The 20,955-nt window shown below is 38.3% G+C and overlaps 1 protein-coding gene across 1 annotated transcript in view; it reads left to right on the top strand.

The window, feature by feature from the left end:
* Positions 1-20,955, top strand: part of PACRG (parkin coregulated) — a 504,833-nt gene that overhangs the window by 281,700 nt on the left and 202,178 nt on the right. The window contains exon 4 of the mRNA XM_019412862.2: positions 16,102-16,251. Coding sequence (XP_019268407.1) covers positions 16,102-16,251 — 150 coding nt within the window. The remainder of the gene's footprint in view (positions 1-16,101; positions 16,252-20,955) is intronic.

The following is a 20,955-nucleotide window of genomic DNA, read 5'->3' as shown; positions in this document are numbered from 1 at the left end:
AACCTCTTGACTGAGAGACAATATGATACTGGTCCTCCGCTGTCTGACCTTCAGCTCTAAGATGTGTGATCTCGCCAATCCAAGGGGACAGCCTGCCTCTAGAGCGCCATGTCCCCAACCTCAGCATGCATAGGAATCACCTGCAGACCCGGTGAAATGCAGGTTCCACACAGCAGCTGTGAGATGGATCTGAGAACTGGATTTCTAACAAGCCCCCAGTGTCTGCTGCTGCTGCAGGGTCAGGGCAAAGCTGACCAGGGCCAAGACTACGCTTGACACACCAGATCCTCCCAGAAGATGCCGGGAATGAGAACAAGGTAAGGGATGAGTTGGTGGAAACAGATGAATGATCATTTTCCATCTTACATTTAGGAAATCGAGAGATGTTGCTTCATTCATGCTATGAATAATTAGAAAAATATAGCTTCAAGTTTTTAGGCCTTAAAAGGAATCACTAGTGGGCTAAAATAGGTGGTTATCATATGAAGTACTAGGGAAAGAAAAATGAAAAATGAAGCTAAGGCAATAACTTAAAAAAAGCCAAGGTAGCATGTAAAAAATGAAAAAAGTAGGATGACAAAAGGAAACCCAAATAGTCTGTTATGACTACAGATAAATGAGAGAAATAGTTATTAATCACAAAAAAAAATATGTCTTGGTCTGGGAACTTCCTTGAGAGATTGTCCCCACTGTCTGATTGTTCCCAACCATATGATTTTAGTGGGACTGCCAGTTACCAAGTAATGATCAGAAGCTAGCTCTCACAACAAAAGCCAAATAAATACGATGAAAAGGCAACCTCCCGAATGAAAGAAAATATTTGCAAATCATGTATCTGATAAGGGGTTAATATCCAAAATATATAAAGAACTCATACAACTCAATAACAAAAAACAGATCCAATTTTTAAAAATGGCCAGAGGATTTGAATAGACATTTTTCCAAAGAAGACATACAGATGGCCGACAGGCACATGAAAAGATGCTCAACATCACTTAACATCAGGGAAATACAAATCAAAACCACAATGAGCTGTCACCTCACATCTGTTAGAATGACGGCTATCAAAAAGACAAGAGACAACAGGTGTTGGCGAGGATATGGAGAAAAGCACAACCCTCTTGCACTGTTAGTGGGAGTATAAAATGGTGCCGTCGCTGTGGAAAACAGTATGGAGGTTCCTCAAAAAATGTAAAAAAGAACTAACATATGATCTCGCAATTCTACTTCTGTGTATTTATCCGAAGAAACAAAAACACTAACTCAAAAAGGTATGTGTACCTCCATGTTCACTGCGGCATTATTTACAATGGCCAGATACAGAAACAACCTAAGTGCCCGTTGATAGGTAAACAGATAAAGAAACTGTGGTATATATATTATGGGATGTTACTCAGCCATAAAAAAATGAGGACATCTTACAATTTTTGGACGACATGGGTGGACCTCAAGGGCATTATGCTACATGAAATAAGTCAGAGAAATACAAACACCATATGATCTCACTTATATGTGCAATCTCAAGAAACGAAAACAAAACAAAACGAAAAACAAGTTCATAGATACAAAGAACAGATTGGTGGTTGCCAGAGGTTGGGTGTTGGGGGTGGGAGAAATGGGTGAAAGTGGTCAAAAGGTACACACTTCCAGTTGTAAAACAAAGAAGTCATGGGGGATGTTATGTACAGCATGGTGACTGTAGTTAAGAATATTGTGTTGGCATTTAAAAGTTGCTAAGACAGTAGGTGTTAAAAGCACTCATCACAGGAAAACAATGTTTGTAACTATATGTGGTGACATGTTAATTAGGCTTGTTGTAGGGATCATTTTGCAATTTATATAATCACCAAATCATTACACTGTACACCTGAAACGAACATTGTATGTCAATTATATCTCAATTTCTAAACATTTAACTCTCTTCCACAAGCTTATCTTCTTCCCCCCACCATCTTTATGATACAGTCATGTCACTATTTTGGTCAGATCCATAATCAGCTGTTACACTACTGTGATCACACCAGTCTTGTTTGTCGCGAATCACACATCTACGGTTACATTTCTTTCCTTAGACAGCCTGTCTCTCTTAGCAGTGATCATTGTCTTTCCTGTGGTTTGCTTGATTTGTATATACTTACTATTTTTTTTCAAACACTTCAAGATCTAGCAAATGAATGTTGTTTTCCAAATGTTCAGAACATCAGGTAACCCATCAATTTTCTTTTTCTGGAGACTTTGGTCCTTCCACCCTCCATCTTTCTGCTCCAATCTGGTGACCTGAGACGTTGTTACTCCTCTCTCAGGTTTACCCTCTTTTTCCCTAGCTGTGTGTCTTGTTTTCCTCATCATTTTTATAGTGCACACGTTCCAGTAGTTTCCTGGAAGTGTATGAAAGGTATAGTTTTAGTCCTTATTATCTGGAAATCCTTCCATCACACTTGATTATTAGTTTGGCTATGTTGAAAATAATGTCCATTCCGAATTTTGAGGTCACGTCTCTGTTGCCTCCCAAGTTCTTACCTTGCTTTGAACATCTTGATGCCATTGGGGTTTTCAGTCATTTGCCTGTGGCCTCTATCTCCCAATCTCTGAAAGCTTTCTGGATACTCTCCACATGGTGATGTCAAATTTCATGTTGATATGCATTCATGCAGCTATGTGTTCATTCATTGTCCTGGGAAATTTCAATTTAGAGTCATAGGTCTTTCAACACTAGAAACTTTTGACTCCCCCAAAACTTAACTATTAATAGTCTATGGTTGCCTGGGAGCCTTAGGGATAGCATAAACAGGTGATTAACACATATTTTATATGCTATGCGTATTATATACTGAATTCTTACAATAAAGTAAGCTAGGGGAAATGTCGTTAAGAAAATCATAAGGAAGAGAAAGTATATTTATAGTACTGTACTGTATTTATTGAAAAAAATCTGCATATAAGTGGATCCATGTAGTCGTGTAGTTCAAAGGTCAACTGCACTTCCCTTTGTATGCCCTGTGTTATAGCCAAAGCAGATGTGCTGTAAAACTTCTTATCCTGTACCTTTGCTTTCTTCAGAGAATCCCACTCTCCCATCCCCAAATGCCTCAATGGTAAGGGACCTTCAAAGCCCAGCTCTAATAGAATTGTTCTATGGAAGCTCTTCTGTTTCTCCTCTCCTTGCCTACCCTAAACTCCAGCCCTCTCCCCACCCCACCTTCCCTCCCCCACAGAACTTTCTATCTTCCTTTCTTGCAGTCACTTAGAACATAATGTTAGAAAGTAACATATTCCCAACAGCATCTAATGGGCTTGCTAGTACATAGTCGATACATCAAAATATTGGCAAAATTAATTTAATCAGGTACATAACTGCCGTCCACACTAAAATTTGTATAGGTGTCATAATCAAAACTGTGAAGTGGCCATTTAGGCTTGCCACCATAATGTGTATAATACGAAAACTATTGTGTAAGAATCCCTAATATGAAGCAGCGAATAAAGAGTATAATGACATAATGCTTTGCATCGGCTAGGGAAATTATTTAAGTGGAGAGATCAATTTTTTGTTTATTCATCTTACATTCTTTCGGGTGATTCTTTTTGTTTATGAGTAGTAACGTACATTTGTGAGATGGTCTACTAGAAGGCAAGGTGACTCCAGCGGCTGAAGAATTACAGAAATATCACAGATCTACAAATAGACACCACATAGGACAGTGGCCTCATTAGGAGAGCTCTAATGAGTTGAGGTCACCCAGCTATAAAGGATAAACATGCACAGACACAGCCAAAGCCACTTAACATTCAAGCAACAATAACATTTGACAAAGCAAAATACTCTCGTTAAAGAATACTCAATGGGAAAAAAATATACCAGTTAAGGATAAAGCATGAGAGTTCATATCACAACACAAAAAATGGTCTTGAGAATTGTATTTAATTAGAAAGGAGCAAGCACAAGTGAAATGCATTATTCTTTATTTGTGATCTAATAATTTTTACTTATATACATCGAAATTTTCCAGGTAAATTATTTTTAAAGTGATAACCATAAAAAAGTAATGATTTTTAATTTAAGAAGGAAATAGCTAATTTGTTCTGAAAATATGGAAAAGGGGTCCATTAGGATTATTTTGGTTACAAAATGCAAAAAAAAAAAAAATTCAAATTGTCAGTCAGGTTTGCTTAATAATTTACATAACTGAACATCGCAGAGATGAGTCTCAATCCCAGCAAGGTTTCATCTGGTGGCTCACCATTGTCACCCTCTGCTTTGTTTCATGCAAGGTCATTTAAAGCTGGCTCCCTTTTAGCCTCCAAATGTGCCCAGTAGATCCTGGGACTACATGCTTACTCACTTACACCTGTAAAAAGACAAAGTGTCATTGTCCCTGAATCTCCAGAAAAAGTAAAAGTTAAAGATTCGCTGTGAATATCCCATCGAGGGGCACATGCTCAGCCTTGAACTGTGGTCAAGGGGGGTGGGATATCCTGGATTAACCTAGGTCATGCAAGCTGCCCATAGTACAGGTTAGAGGAAAGAAGAAGGGTCAGTTTCCCCAAAGAACATGAACTCCACGTCAGATACATTTACTGAGCACCAAATATCTCTCAGGCCCCTAGCAGTTCTGTTATACAGTTATGCAGAACCATGGGGCTAACTGCCGTTGGGCTGTGAATAGAAGAAGTGTGTGCTCCCTCCAAACTAAGCTTTTTGGAGACAATGCGTGGCCCTCTATCTCTCTTCGTGCCCAGTGTTAACCTGAATTGGATGTCTACTGGGCATGTGAGATTCTCCTTTTCTCTGCCAAGCCAGTGAGACTTTGGGGTTAACCTGTTCCTGCAGCAAACCTAACTTACACTGACCAATTCAGATTCCCAAATGAGAACCCATAGCTATTGAGGGAAACGGAATCTGGAATCTTATAGCTTAAAACAGCCATTTTCTGAGGAAGTCACCTCCATCTTGTGAACTTTCAGTAGCTGTTGCTAAAGACCACCTTCTTCTGTCCTTTTCGAGAATTAGCATGGCCACTGGAAAGGCCATGAACATGGCCTTTGCTTCTGCTGCTCTCTGTACCATTTTGTGCAATTTAGTCCAACTCGTTGAGCTTATGAGATGAATCTGCATCTCCAAAATAAGGAATTTAATACATACCTCAGAGGGTTGTGATCATTATGTGAGGTTGTGTGGAAAGCAGGCTTCTAACAAGTGGTAAGTGTTGTGTTGAATACGAGCAATCATGGTGGGATTATAATACCCAACTCTCGGATGGTCACTGTTCTTTCCTCCTTCCTCTCTACCCATTTCTCTCACACTTAACCTGTCAGTTACCATCTTTAATTCCCCATTTAAGAAGTCATAATATAAAGCTGATGTCACTCTACAAAATTTCCTGTACAGAAATAACGTGTTCATAGATGCAGGGTGATAGCTCTCTGAGGCAGGGGTTAGACAACCCCAGAAATATTTGAACAGTTAGCTGGTCACTCACCAGAGGAAAGATTCTTTCTGAACCTGTAACGGGGAGTGGAAATTAGGCCCAGCCCTGTTTGAGTAGGGAAGATGAATGAGAGAGATGGAAAACAAAAATGAGAGAGGTAGCAGAGGTGATGGAAATGGAGCGTATAGCTGTCCATGCCAAAAACCAAAAACCAAAAACCAAAAAACACACACACAAAAAAACCCACAGTCAAATAAAAGGGATAAAGAGCTAAAAATAGAAATATTACATTTTCAAACTGAATTCATCATGTATTGGCTGTCCTCAATTTTCCATATCATGTGATGGTTAAGAGCAGAGTCTCTGAAGGCAGACCATTTGGTCAAAATCCTAACTCTGCCACTTACCAGCTTTTAGACAAGTTAACCATGTTGGGGCTCAGTTTTTGAAACTGGCAGAAGAATGGTACCCAACTTATGGGTTATTTCAGTGATTAAATGAGTGAATACATTTCAAGCTCTTAGCAGAGCACCTAGTGTAAGTATAATAGTTACCATCACCATCATCATCACCACCATCATCATTGTCTGTCTTGATTAGGGCAAGAGATTTTACTTGCCAAGGCTAAAACTTCATCTGTAAGTCTTCATCCTTCCATGTAGGGCTGAGTTCTAGTCGAAGTATAGTCCCACTACAGAGTGTTGCTTGCTGGCTCAGAAGATGCCAGAAAACTAAGCTCCACCATGACCCTGAAGAACAAGCTGCTTGAGCTCAGGACCCCAGCAGGTATCTAGTCTCATTGCCCAAAGTCCATGTTAAAGTCTGTGTTTGCTGTGCAGCTCTGAACCTCTCTCCTGAACAGGTTCCAAGTCTGGCTTCATTTCCACCAGGACTTGGTGAGATGCTGGGAGGAAGTTGGGTCTAACCACTCTGAGCACAGGCCTTGAGCTCATGCAAAGCAGACTCCGGCTTGCGATTAACTAGCTGTATGGTTTTGGCAAATTAATTATTTCATTTCCTCCAGGGGATTATAAAACCTACTGCCCAGAAATGATGTAAGGATTAACAAATCATATAAGTAGAGTGTTTAGCACAGCGCCAAATCAAGATGATAGTGAGAACAAATTATTATTTTCACCTTCATGGTGGCCCTTCATGGTCAGATCTCTGCAGACTTCCTAACTTTGGGTCATTGAAAAGTTAATAGATTTGAATTCTATAACTCTCATCCAAGTTATAATAAAAATGTTAAACGGAAAATGAATTAGATCAAGTATAGACCTTGATGGTATTGCAGTGGGACCAAAATCATCAGGGCATATTGCTTGGATTCAATTGTTCACACAAGAAAAAAAAAAAAAGAAAGAAAAAAGAAAAAAAAAGCCTAATTCTTCAACCATGCCTGCCTGTACCTTGCCTAGAAGGGTGGTCTTGCCAGGGGCACCCGTATGGCTCAGTTGGTTAGGCTTCCAACTCTTGATTTCCGCTCAGGTCATGATCCCTCAGGACTGGGCCCGGCATCAGTCTCTGTGCTGAGCATGGAGTCTGCTCGGGATTCTCTCTTTCCCTCTGCCCCTCTCCCTGCTCATACTCTCTCTCTCTCTTTTTAAAACAAAACAACAACAAAAATCAAAAAGGGAAAAACAAGGGAGGTCTTGCCAGATGTCTCGCTGATACAGTCCTGTTATGATCTCCTTGGTAAGAATACATGAAGTAAGCTTGGCCTGATATTATAGAGAACTCCCCCTGGCTCATAGTGATCACTGCTAGTTGCTTGGGAGCTCTCAAATAATCTGCTTGAATAATCGACCCCAGAACTGTACCAGATATTGATGCCAAGCTCAGCAGGGGGTAGCTCTGCAAATTCCTGCTTTGGGGTGGAGAGGGCAGCTCCTCCTTAGAAATGGGTATGTTTATCTGCCTTCTGTTTGGTGCTATGGCTCTCAGCATGCCAGTGTTGTGGAAAGCCTGTGTATGTTTTGTCCTTCCTTATAGTCTGCTGCTTCCACTGCCTTAAAGCTGGGTGAATTTAGAAACCCTCCCTCCACCAGTGGAGGGGAATGTAACAGTAATTCTCAGAGGTAGTGCCTGCTTGTCACAGCAGATTGTGACTTGGTCTTATTCGGAGAATGGAGTCAGCGTTGGCCAACACCTTCCCTTGGTCATAATTCCATCTGTCACCTGCTCCTTCAGGCTGAGCTGAGCCAGCAGGGGAGCAAGGTGCAAAAAGCCAAACCATGCACTGCTTTCTGACAAAGCAGGGTATTGGGAAGTTTAGTCTTTACCGCCATTGGAGGTGTTCAGTATGTGTGAAAGCAGGCACAGAGCCAACCTTGGCCACAGCAAGAAGGTGCAGTGCGCAGAATTACGTCATTATTCAGCTTCTTTTATGTCTGCAGAATTGTGAGTATAAGGTTGATCATGCTAGTGACTCTACTGTTAAGTCCATTTAAGTAATGAATACTTTCATTTATTTTTAAAACCATTGTTTTCTATCTTTAAGTATTTAAGGGAAAGAAAAGCCAAACGCTCTCACCAAATACTAAATTGTGTGCTGTGGTCCTAAAGTCATAATATATTCTTACCAATTGAAAAGTGAAAAAATTAATCACTTGTAATGACAAAACTTTGATAGAAAATAAAGATAATTCCTTTCTGTATGGGATAGAGAAAAATTGATGCTTTTTATGTACAGAATGCTTACTGGAAAACGATGAATTAAAGACAAAATTGTAACCCTTATTGTAGTCTTCCTGGATGTTCATAATAGCTGAGCTAAGTCTCTGATGCTTAATTATCCAGGAATATGAGAAATCCGGCCATATCATATTTATTTAGCAATTGAGTTCTGTTACTTTTAATTAGTTGGTTTTTTTTTTTTTATTTTAGAGAGAGAGCTTGAGCTGGGGAGAGGGGCAAAGGGAGAGAAAGAGAGAGAGAGAGAGAGAGAGAGAGAGAGAGCGCGAGCCTTAAGCAGGCTCCATGCTGAGCATGGAACCCATTGCAGGGCTCTATCCCAGGACTCCAGGATCATGACCTGAACTGAAGTCAAGAGTAGAACATTCAACTGACTGAGTCACCCAGGTACCCCTTTCTTCCTTTTTTTTATTTGAGAGAGAGAGAGAGAGAGCGCGCGCGCGGGCACACGTGCACATGAGCAGGGGAGAGGGACAGAGGAAGAAAGAGAAAATTGAGTTCTGTTTTGGAAGAGGAAAAATTTCTACCATTTTGAAACCTACACTTAGTTTGAAAACACATTGTGAATTCGTTATACTCTGTAAATTAATGAATTAGATGACTAGCGCCCCTTGACCGGAAAAATTTATATCCATTTAAATCTAATTCAAGTAATATATTAGGCCAAACAAGCTTAAATATTTATAAAATATTTTAACTTCAAAAAATTACTTCAGATACATGAAGACATCTGTAATAGGCAAATTCCTAGAGACAGAAAGTAGATGAGAGGTCACCAGGGGCTGGAGAGGAGAAGATTGGAGAGTTTCTGCAGAATGGGTATAGAGTTTGGAAATAGAAACTTGAAAAAGTTTTGGGAATAGATAGTGATGATAATTGCACAACATTGTGAATGTTATTAATGCCACAGAACTGTACACTTAAAAATTGTCAAATGACCCTTTATATTGTACACATTTTATATAATAAAAATAATCATTTAAGATATCAAAATAAATGAGAATGATCCAAAAACTAAAATGTCCGCCCTCAGCATTATAATACTGTATTTTCTTTCAGAAATCCTGGCCTCTGTCATATGACCAAAAATAAATATCAGAAAGCTAAGATCAATTTAGCAATGTTTGTGGTAATATAATTACTTACAGACACCAACTGAATTCACTCAAAAACAATAGAACCAATAAGAGAATTCAGTAAGTTAGCCAGTAAATAAATATATGAAAATAATATGTTTTATGTATGTGTTCTCAATAATTTTCAGAATGCATTTTGGGATAATATGCTCTTAGACAAATGGTAACAAAGTATAAAATTGCTTTGAGTAAACCTAACAAATTATGCAGAATCTAAATGAAAAATATCATAAAGCTTTTCTGAGGAGCTTAAATACAACAAGGAAAACTGAAGAGATACATGTTTTTAATGGAAAGATTCAGTAGTAAAGATGATAATTTCCCCCAAAATTAGTCTCTAAATTTATTGAATAAAAATTTCAATAAATTTTTATTGAAATTATCAGTCTCAAGCATGTTTTTTAACCTGACCAAATTATGTTAAAGTTTGCCTCAAGATATAAATGGTTAAGAGTAATCAAGAAAATACTGGGAAAGAATAAGGAGAGAGTTCCATATTCCACTATATTAAAATATGCAAAGTTATGACCATGAAGAATAATATTTTAGGTAAATATGCAAAATATACTGACATTTTTAAGCAGTATTAAAAATTATGTTTTTTAATGGAATAAAACCCTATGTCTGTATACACCTATGGAAAATATCATCTCTACTGCAGTGGAGTATATAATTCTGTTCTACACAATGAGAACATAGTAAAAATATGCTTTATAAGCTACTTTTTTATTCACCTGTATCTTATAAACACTTTCCTATTTTTAAAAAATATTTTTCTATTAGATGACTTGAGTAACTATAATTTTCCATTATGTAGGTTCACCTGACTTTATTTAATCCACTGTTTTTGAAACAATTGGATTGTTTCTAGTTATAAATAATACTATCCTTCACATCCTTCCCTATCACTCTTTCTGCACTGTTGCATACATTAGACCAAATGCCCAGAAGTGAAATTGCTGGGTTAATTATAAGCATACAGTAGCCCCATCCTGCCCCCCCACCCCACACACGCACTTGTATTCATGGTTTCGCTTTCCATGGTTTCAGTTTCCTGTGGTCAGCTGCGGTCTAGAGACAGATGATCCTCCTCTGGCATATGTCAGAAGGTCGGTAGTTGCCTAACGCTGTGTCACAATGCCTATGCCATTCACCTCACTCGATCTCATCATGTAGGCATTTTCTCATCTCACATCATCACAAGAAGAGTGAGTATAGTACAATAAGATATTTAGAGAGGGACAGAGACCACATTCACATAACTTTTACTGTGGTATATTGTTATAATTGTTCTATTAGTTATAATTTTTAATTTCTTACTGTATCAAATTTATAAATTAAACTTTATGATAAGAATGTACATATAGAAAAAAACATGGCATATGTGGTACTATCTGCTATTTCAAGCATTTACTGGCGGGGGGGTCTTGGAACATATCCCCCACAGATGGGGGGGGAACTACTATATTGCTATAGAAAGGTTGTGATGGCTTGTAATGTGGTATCTATGAGAGTGCCTCTTTTCCCAAACCTGTGTCCACACTGAGTATTAACTCTTCAAAACCTTTTTGTTACATGATACTCAAAATTATTAAGTAGTGTTTATCTTGATTACTAACGAAGTTGAACATTCTGGAATATTATTTATTTGTTTTATTATTTTGTGTATTATCTATGCATATTCTTTGCTCATTTTTAATTAGCAAATTCTTTTATTGGTTTGTGATAGCTATTTGTATATCAAGGATATTAACATTTATAGCATATGTCAAAAATATTTTTTTAGATTTTATTGTTGGCTTTTGCATTTTGTTTGGTGTTTCCAGTTTTAAAAGAAGTAGAAATATTTCCGTTTTTCCTGATTTCCCAGTAGTGAATCATATCTAATAGTAGAAAATGTTCAGACTTTGCACAGACTATGGCAATAATAGATTTTATGCTTGAGAAAAATCATACATGTAACTTATAACCATCTAAGATGAATAAGTTTTACCACTTTGACTTTAAATTATTTTTTTCCTTATTCTTCAGCAATTTCTATATATCTGGGAGCTCTGTCTTGTTGATTATTCTTGAAGGCAGTAAGCAGTACAATAGAAATCCAATTTTCTGAATAGAAAGGTTCCACTGGCTGATCTATAATGTCAGTGGATGTCTCATGTCAGACCCTTTTCAAAATCTTAAATCTTGAGTTCAAAGTTCTCACTTATGTCTTGACAATAGCTTTCAGGCCCATCAACACAAGAATAAACACATTCCTTCTCTTTCAAGCTACAGAATCATATTCTTTATATCTGTTAACATACTTTTTCAAAGAAAAAGAACTTTGTTTAAAAAAAGCCGTCTTTTTTATTTAATTCCATTGGGATAGTAAGAACAAAAAGACTTCCAACTTAATAGTATATCTTAATTCCTCAAGAATGAGAAAGAAAAACAGAGGAACTGAAGTGGAAAGGGGCAGCATAAAAAGATCCCTCCTGGATGAAGTTAAGGGTTTTTATAGTGCATACACTGCCTTTATTTCACAGTGACTACAGAGGTTTTAGAACTATTCCCTGGTCATTCAGTTCCATTTTAGATGCCATTAAGAGTAACGGTTCATACATATTACTTGTCAGCCATTGTCCATCCAATAACATGTATCACAACCATGTTAATTCAATCAAGGTTGCAGTAAAATGCAATAATTATTTCCTGATAGCTATTATTACTATCCATGGTGAAAGACACTATTAGTTTATTTCCAAGTGATCACTTATCTATACATACAGGCATAAACCTAATCAACAACAGTTTGATGTTATTGTTACTCATATATATATAAAAACTTTACTCTTTAGTCAATATATTCTATATGGCAAACTCTAACATTGATAGTAAATGAGCATATCCCCAGCGGTGTTATTGCAAGCTTTGACATACATATTCTAAAAGAAGACCACTGTGATAAGCCAATATTCAGTAACCACTATGGCTACAAAAATCTTTTCTGCAGTCACCAGATGGGCTGGTGACCATGGGCTGGTGTCCATGGGCTGTACAGCATGGGCTGTACCCATGCACAGATAGCTCTCTCTTCTAACATCTTTAATAGATTCTCTTACTTGTGACTTCATAGTGTCAACAGAAAGGCTTTCTTGGTGAAGAACAAAATCTCCAAAATGGAATGAGAGTTGTATGCACTCATTTATACATTTATTTTGTACTTGAAAAACACAACACACGCATGTGGTTCTGTTTTGACGTCTAATCCTTCTCCACTAAACAGTTTATAAAACATTTATTTGGATGTGGCTATGAGTTCGTCTTAAGGAGTGGGGTGGGAAGTATGGATGAGTAGAGAGAAAAGGCAGAAACCCAGGATCTTAAACATCTGATTCCATTTGGTTGATATGGCAAGATGGGACCTAGTGAATCTTTTAGCTTGAGAAAAAGTGCTACATTTATATATATCTACACACACCCACATGCTTCTTCCTACCACTTCTAAATGACCTTAAGGAAAATATGTACACAATGATGAAACTATTTAGAAGACAGTTTCTAAAATATCTGGAGTTTTTTCCCACATTGCTAAGTAGAACTTTATCCCTATGAGCTAGAGTCTATCTTGTACAAGGAGGACTCCTTTATCTAAGAGGAGAGGAGACATTTTCTAGCATGTTCTTTCCCCTTCTGGAATAAATACTCTTCACCTAAATAACATCCACTCAACCCTAGAGTCTGTCCCTGGGTCTCGCAGTCTTCTTTCTCTCAACTGGGCTGGAGGCCCACTTTGAGTCACTGTTTAAATACCCAACTTTTTATGAATATTCATCAAACTTGTAGTATTTGTTCACTATCTTCTTCCATACTATATTATAAGATGCAAGTGAATGAGTGCCATATCTGTCTTACTCACTTCTCTATCTCCAGTTCCTAAATCAGTGACTGGCACATCCACATTCTCAATAAGTATTTGATGAATGAGGATTAAGTAAACTAATATATGTAAAGTGCTTTGCTTAACTCCTGGAATATGCAAATATTTGGTATATATTAGGTACTATTATATGAGCTATGACACAGCACTATGAAGTTCTGAACCTACACATGTTTAGCTTCATTGGCAGACTTTTTGAAAGAATGTTCAACATTTCTCCAGGTTCCTAGTTCTCTTTTGTTAAACTGAACTGGGTCAGTAGGCAGGGTTCAGTACCCATTTACCTAAAAAACAAGTTTTAGATTGCATAAAACCAGAAAAAGAACCCCCCACTACTGACTGTGAGATACTGTACCTTCCCTTCTCCTTTTCTATCTTCCCATAGTACTCTGACACTTTGCCTTTGAATATCTTATTACTACAACTTTTAGGCTAAATTATATCCTTCTATTTCTAGTTGTTTTCAGAATATGGAATGGCCTGCAGTGTGTCTAAATGCTGTGGTAATGAGCCATCATACGATCAAATCCCATAGTTATATTTAGATTCGTTCCCTGAGTTAAAGCTGAGCATTCTCCATTCATCACATTGTGTTTACAGACAGTCCTTAACTAAAAATTGTTTGATTTAGGACTTTTTGACTTTAAGATGGTAGGAAAGCCATCGGCTTTCAGTAGAAACAGAATTTTGAATTTTGATCTCTTCCTGAGCGACTGGTAGAATATTCTCTTATGATTCTGGGCAGTGGCAATGAGCCGCAGCTCTCCGTCAGCCATGTGAGGATAAACACCCAGTACACTCGCAGTTCTGTACCCACACAACCATTCTGTTTTTCACTTTCAGTAAGGTATATATTACATGAGATATTCAATCTAACACTTCATTATAAAATAGACTTCGTGTTAGATGGTTTTGCCCAAGTGTGGGCTAATATAAGTGTTCTGAGCATGATTAACCTAGCCTACTAAGCTATGATGTTCAGGAGGGTACATGTATTAAATGCATTTTTGACTTGCAACATTTTCAACTGGATGTATTGGGACATAACCCTATTACAACTTGAGGAACGTCTGTCCTTTTAAACCAAACCATAGTGTAGTCTGTACCATACCAGATGTTAGGGGCCATCCTACAGTGTTATTGCCCCAATACCCATTATATTGCTGGAGGCAATAAAGTTTCCACATCTGACTTTTTTAAACTTCCTAGTAATTCCAGAGGAAATGGCAATGATACCTTGTATTCTTGGATTTTTAATTGATAATTCAGTTTGGTTCAAAGTTACTCCAGGTGTGATCCTTGTGCCTGGCTAGTTTGTACTTTATTTTGTAGGAAAAGGGGTAGGGAGAGATTCTGAACTCTTTGACCAGATAGTGAGATGACCAAATATGCTCTAGGAAGGTTAATCCAGCAGCAGTGTGAAAAGACAGGTTGGGGCATTTGAGAAAGATGAAAAGAAGGGGTGTCTGGAAAGAGCCGTGACAGTGCTCCAATAGAGGAGTTCCTAGGTCAAGAACCAGAGGATTAGAGGTGAGGATGGAGACCCAGGACCAGAGGAGAGGAGGTGAGGATGGGATGAGGACACAAATTCAAGAGCCATTGCAAAAACAGAACAAGATGGCTCTACAACATGAGGAGTGTGAGGGATGAGAAACAGACTTTGACCCTGGAGGCTAGGAATCTGGTTGTATCATTATCAGTATGGGGAACAGAACAAAAATATAAAGTGTGGAGACCACTTGTCTTTGGAACAAACTTAATTTGAGGTGCTAGAAGATCCAGGCTTTTGGAAATGTGAGCTGGAGTTCAAGAATAATGTCAGGTCTGCATCACAGGTGTATTGACCGTGGCGTCATCCATTTTGGTAGCCTGGTTCCTTTGTCCCTCCATAAATGGCACAGAGTTTAATTGCAGCCAATCTTCTCCTTACAAGATAGAACATGTGACGCATAAGAGCCTTTGACTTTCTCTTGGAATAGTCTGGGAGCATCACAGTTTATCAGTCACCCCCTCTGACTTTCTAGAATAGATGCCTTACACAGGCTTTCTACTTAAATCTGGGAACTTTTGGTCATTTTAGAAAGTAGATAATAGGCTCCTATGACCAAGGAATGAAAGTGTAGGGGAGTTGGCCAAGTTTATACAGCCAGTTATTAGTGTCCTGGCCCCTGGTCCTCGGCCTTCCCCACTAGAACAAATGGTACCTTCCAGACCCCGCGTGTGAGGGGATAACAGGTAACTTTCCCATCCTGTCTCTGCAGTACAGCTTTCAGAGTGTGCGTTCAGAATTGTTCTAAAAACCATCGTGTATTTGTTTGGTCTCTGATTTAGTGTTGGTTCTTTCGAAAGTTCTGAGCTTTAAAATTTTTGCTTTTCTTTCCTGCTTTCTTAAGAGTCTAAATATAGTCACTTGATGTTCACTTCTGTGAGGAACATTGTCAGTGTTTGTTAACTGGCCGATAGTTGCTACTCACACGTACCACACCCAGTCCTTCCTTCCCAAATAAATGTTTGTTTCCTGGTAATGGTTTTAAGAATCGCACGGTTGTTAACTGGAAAGGGTTGTTGCATAGAAATGTGTCTGTCAACCTTCATGGGAGCCCTTTAACCCCAGCGACACTAACTGATCTTTTATCTTCCATGCCACCTGTCCATCACCAGCCTCTTCTGTGAAGGACGATGAGCAGCTTTCTTGGGCTTGGTGAAGAATCAGCACAAGCAGGAAGAACAAAAAACACACAAACAAGATCTTGCTTATAACATGAAAGGCTACAGTGCATCATTCAAAGCTCTAATAATAAAGTTTCACCCAGCTAACAGAGTACATTTCAACGACGTGGTCTATGAATCGACTCACCTTCACATTGTAGAAATTAATGTTTTTTATTTTCGGCTTGTTCCCTTTCCTACCGTATAGATGCCTTGAATCTTCGAAACCGACAGGTCATTTGCGTCACCCTCAAAGTCCTCCAACATCTGGCTGTGTCAGCTGAGATGGTGGGTGAAGCTTTGGTGCCCTATTACCGTCAAATCCTCCCCATCCTGAACATCTTTAAGAATATGAATGGTGAGTGATCCCAGGAGTCAAATGTCTTTTAAGCCCTAAAAAAAAGGGAGTGGTTTGAAGTAGAGTTAATTAGCAACACATTTAGGATTTATTATTGCTTATAAACCAAGATCCATTTGGAGATCTAAATAGTGTAACTCCCACTCTTCCCCTGCTACTCCCTAGGGAAACAGTAAAATTAACAATTTCATTTATTACACCTCACACGTACAGCTTACTTACTCAGTACAGAAGCGCTGAAGCAGTTCTATAATCTTCCAATAATTAAATTGTAAAGTTTTTTTAATAGTCTTGTGACTGCATTAGTAGGTTTTGAGTTTGTCCTTTCTCTTGGTAGTAATTCTACCTTTAGGTACTCTGTTAAAATTGCAGTTTTTATTAATTGGCTTAAGATGAATTTTTAAAGCAATATCGTTAAAATATGATACGTGTGGCTTGGGAAGTTTTAATATATGTTCTCTCATTTCTAAAAAAAAATAGAAAAATAGATAATCTAGTTGATGGTGAGTGCTGATTATAAATGCATGTGTACTGATACATTTATTTGTTTTAATAATTCTATAAGCTTTGGAAAGCACTGATGAGCTCACATGAATCTGCTCTACCCTAACAAAGGCACTAGCAAGTTGTGGTGATCGGTTGGCAGACAGTGGATGTATATTTGTTCATTCAGAGTGTGATTTTCCTTTTATGCCTCTTTGAAAGGATGTGACTCTAATTTTCTTTTATGTTGCTAACTTTGAATTTCCATACTTCTTATATGCATAGCATAAGTCAACATTTGAAGTTAATTCCTGACAGCTATGTAAATAGGTTAGCAATTTAGCGGAACACTGCATGAAAATTTTGTGACATGATCTGCGTATGTACATACAAGAAAAAAAATCAAGCAACAAAACTGAGTGTTCCTGCCACATACAACTCCTTTGTTTGGAAGCACTATTTTTTACATTGTTCATAAATTGCTACTAAAAGTCTCGTTACTTAGGCAAATCATGGAATTCTCAGAAAGTCTTAAGCTGTATTTCAATAGTAGGACCTACTTACATACTCAATATTAGACATATTTGGTTACAAGGACTTCACCTGGAGTTGTGGAAGTGTAAGAATGCTCATAATGGAGTAAGTTAATATCCATTCCACAACCGCTGAATGGCAATAGACTTACTGTGGACATTTAGACAAGTTGGTTACTCTTCCAGGACACTAAAAACTAGGTGTTGGTAATTGAATCCCTTATGACCTAACAAACTAATAGTTTTAGTAACAGCATTTCTACTTTATGGAAAATGCTTGTTTAAATATTTTTGATTCAGAATTCATAGTTTTACTGGAGAGTGGCATCGAATATCCATGAAGTTATAGAATGATTCCATGTGCAAACAGTGTTCAATTATGGTTCATAAAAGAGGTGCTGAGTTCATCCATCGTATTTAGCCTCTAGTTAACTTGAGAGAGACATGGAGATGATAGAGATAAAGATGATAGAAATAGAGATGAGAGAGAGAGAGAGAGAGAGAGAGAGAGAGAGAGACAGAATTACTTAAACACTGGGAAGAATCAAGGAACAGCCACCCCCAAAGTCTCGGTTGTAGGTAACACTTTTGAAGTGTGTGATTAGCGAGTGTTTTCTGGTAATCCTCGTGGAAACCTGTGGGGAAAGTACTATTACTATGTCTGAGTTTTCATCATAAAAGTTGCCCCTCTGTAACTTCTCTCATATATAATCATCTGCTTCTGTACCTGACCATCATGGACGATGGTCACCAACACATCTGCCTTCCCTCACTTGAGTAGGAGCAGGGGGCACTACAACACTGTGTTAATGCCTTTGGGTCCCACAGCAGAATGTGCAACTCAAATCTAAGCATCATTATGCACCGTATAAAAGAAGAAAAAGGAGGCACCTGGGTGGCTCAGTTGGTTAAGCATCCACTTCTTGGTTTCAGCTCAGGTCACGATCTCACAGTTCATGAGTTCAAACCCGCATCAGGCTCTGTGCTGACAGAGCTTGGGATTCTCTCCCCCACTGCCCCTCCCCTTGTAGCTCTCTCTCTCTCTCTCTCTCAAAATAAATAAATAAACTTCAAAAATGTAATAAAAAAAAAAACAGAAGAAGAAAGACAATGAGAATCTCCCTCATCCTCCAGGAAACCTGTAAAGAAGAAGAAGTTAAGCCACCACAAAGAGATAAATCTCTAGATTATTAAACAAAAGCAATTGGTTTCTACATCTTTCTCATACTCTTTATTTAATTCTTTAACTCACAGATGTTCACATCCTTAACAAAAGAAGTAATTAGCTTTAGGAATATATCCCTATTTAGATTTTATCAATGTGGGAATTTATAGTTGATACCATAGCCTTAATTGGTCCCAAACAAGGTTAATTATTTTGGAACATTCCTAAATGCACGCACCAGTGATTCCACATTCAACTATTTTTCTGCTTAATATCTCTCTGAAATTTGAGGGGGAAAAATATTAGCTTTAGCCTCATTTTCTACTTATCTTAGAAACCTGTCAGTACAAAGCCAGAATGCAGTAAGCTGTATTTCCAGAGGGTCATATTACAAAATTGGAGCATTCTGGCTATAAAACTTAAAACTATTCTTCAAAGTGGCTATATTGCCAAAGATCCAGTTCTACCAGAAGGAGCATACGTAAGATTTCCAATTACAATAGTGTTTTTAGGATAGAAATAATTTAACTGTAATACATAGTTTAGTAAATCCTGTTTTATAATTATGGATATTCATATTCACAGAACCATATATACTTATTTTATTTCAGCAGATGTCTTTAGTAACAGTTGTATTTATAAAAAAAATATAGTAGCAATTTACAGCATGTAACATTAGAAAAAATTCATCCTTAATTTCAGTGTATTTAAAACAATTCCACACATAGAGTTCTGTTTCCACTTTTTCCTACTTTCACATAAATCAATGTCTTGTTAAACTCAGATCAAAACAAACAGTCCCATCACAAAATATATATTTTTTGGAATGAGACCAGATACAAATGACAGAAAGAAGGAAAGATTGAAACAGAGAATAGTCCTTCAACTATAACGACCTCGTCCTCTGTCAGCATTCCCTCAAAGTGCAAGCTTTAGCTTAATTCTACTAACTCGTCCTTTTTCGTAATTTCTGGCCTATTTTAATGTCACATGGACTTTGTTGGAGATGAGCAGTGGGCTGAGTAGATAAGGGCTGGACAAGCATTGAAGCAAGCACGGGCTGTCAGGCGCCCTGGCTTGGAGTCTTTCCAGGGGACCACAGGGAAGCGACCGCAGGAAGGAGCCGACGGGGCTGGCAGCCCCAGTCGACACTTCTGTAGGTGCGAAAACTTACGGCAAGACCCACAAGACTATTCCTGCCCTAAGAGAAAGCGTGGCTTTGTCTATCTCTTTATGACTGTTATTTTTTACAGGGTTTAATGAGGCTAACTTTCAACAGTTATGAAAACAACAGAAGTCTAAAGATGCCAGTTATAATGTGGAATAGAGTAGCATCTTAGAGTCAGAAGACACAAATCACGGAACTTCTCTGCGTTTAAATCTCTTTTAGATTCTCCTAAATCATCTGTGTAAAAGATAATAGCACTTTTTCCGTAGGGTTGACGTGACAATTCAAGATAATGTGTCCGTAGGCGCTTCACGTACAGCCTGGCCTTGACTGGGTATTAAATGAGATAGCCATTGGGGCGCCTGGGTGGCTCAGTCGGTTAAGCGTCCGACTTCGGCTCAGGTCATGATCTCGCGGTCCGTGGGTTCAAGCCCCGCGTGGGGCTCTGTGCTGACAGCTCAGAGCCTGGAGCCTGTTTCAGATTCTGTGTCTCCCTCTTTCTCTGACCCTCCCCTGTTCATGCTCTCTCTCTGTCTCAAAAATAAATAAACGTTAAAAAAAAAATTTAAAAAAAAATAAATGAGATAGCCATGATTATCATACAACATTATATAGAGGTACAGTATTACACATATTATTATATGATATTCTATATAAACATTGCAGCACTATAAAATTACTGTATCGCACCATGAATAGACGGTTGGGTTGAATGTTTTGTGACCGTGGTTGTGGAACTCCTCCCCTTGGCCCTTCCATGAGCCTGGCTGTGAACACACACAGACTCGTGGTTCCCCAGCTGGGGCAATCCCTTTGCCTCAAAGGATTCAGCTTTCCCCTGCCAAATGCCAGGTGGGTGACCAGGTGAGTTAAGGACCCTGGGATTCATTCAGGAATAACTGGTTTTCAAATCCATCTCTTCCTGACATAATCGTTAAGCTCGAATATGTGACTGATGTTTTGGAGAAAGTCACGTTTGGAAAAGACAAGCTTGAGTGCCACAAACAAGGGGCCCCTGCATCAGTATCCTCTTTGGAGGATCTGAAGTAGGGTCTAAGTTTGAGCTTGTTTTCCTTAATTCGAAACAATGGATTTTGGATATCTAAACCATGCTGTTTTTCCAGCCACTGCTTTGGGTGAAAGAGAAGGAAGAATTTCTATAACAGCAATTTCTTCCTCCCTGTGTTCTTTCGCAAATGTTATTAAAGGTTACAGAAAATTAAGACAATAGGAATGTTCGATTTATAGCTTCCAGAGATGAAACTACAAAATTAATGGTGCAGTGTATTGCATTTGAGAAGCATGAAACAATAAATGGCATTAAAACATTTATAGCTAAAATATGGGGCTCTGCC

Source organism: Panthera pardus, unplaced genomic scaffold (assembly GCF_024362965.1).
Source record: "Panthera pardus isolate Hobbes unplaced genomic scaffold, ASM2436296v1 HiC_scaffold_17, whole genome shotgun sequence".
NCBI lineage: Eukaryota > Metazoa > Chordata > Mammalia > Carnivora > Felidae > Panthera > Panthera pardus.
This window is presented reverse-complemented; position numbering and strand designations above follow the sequence as displayed.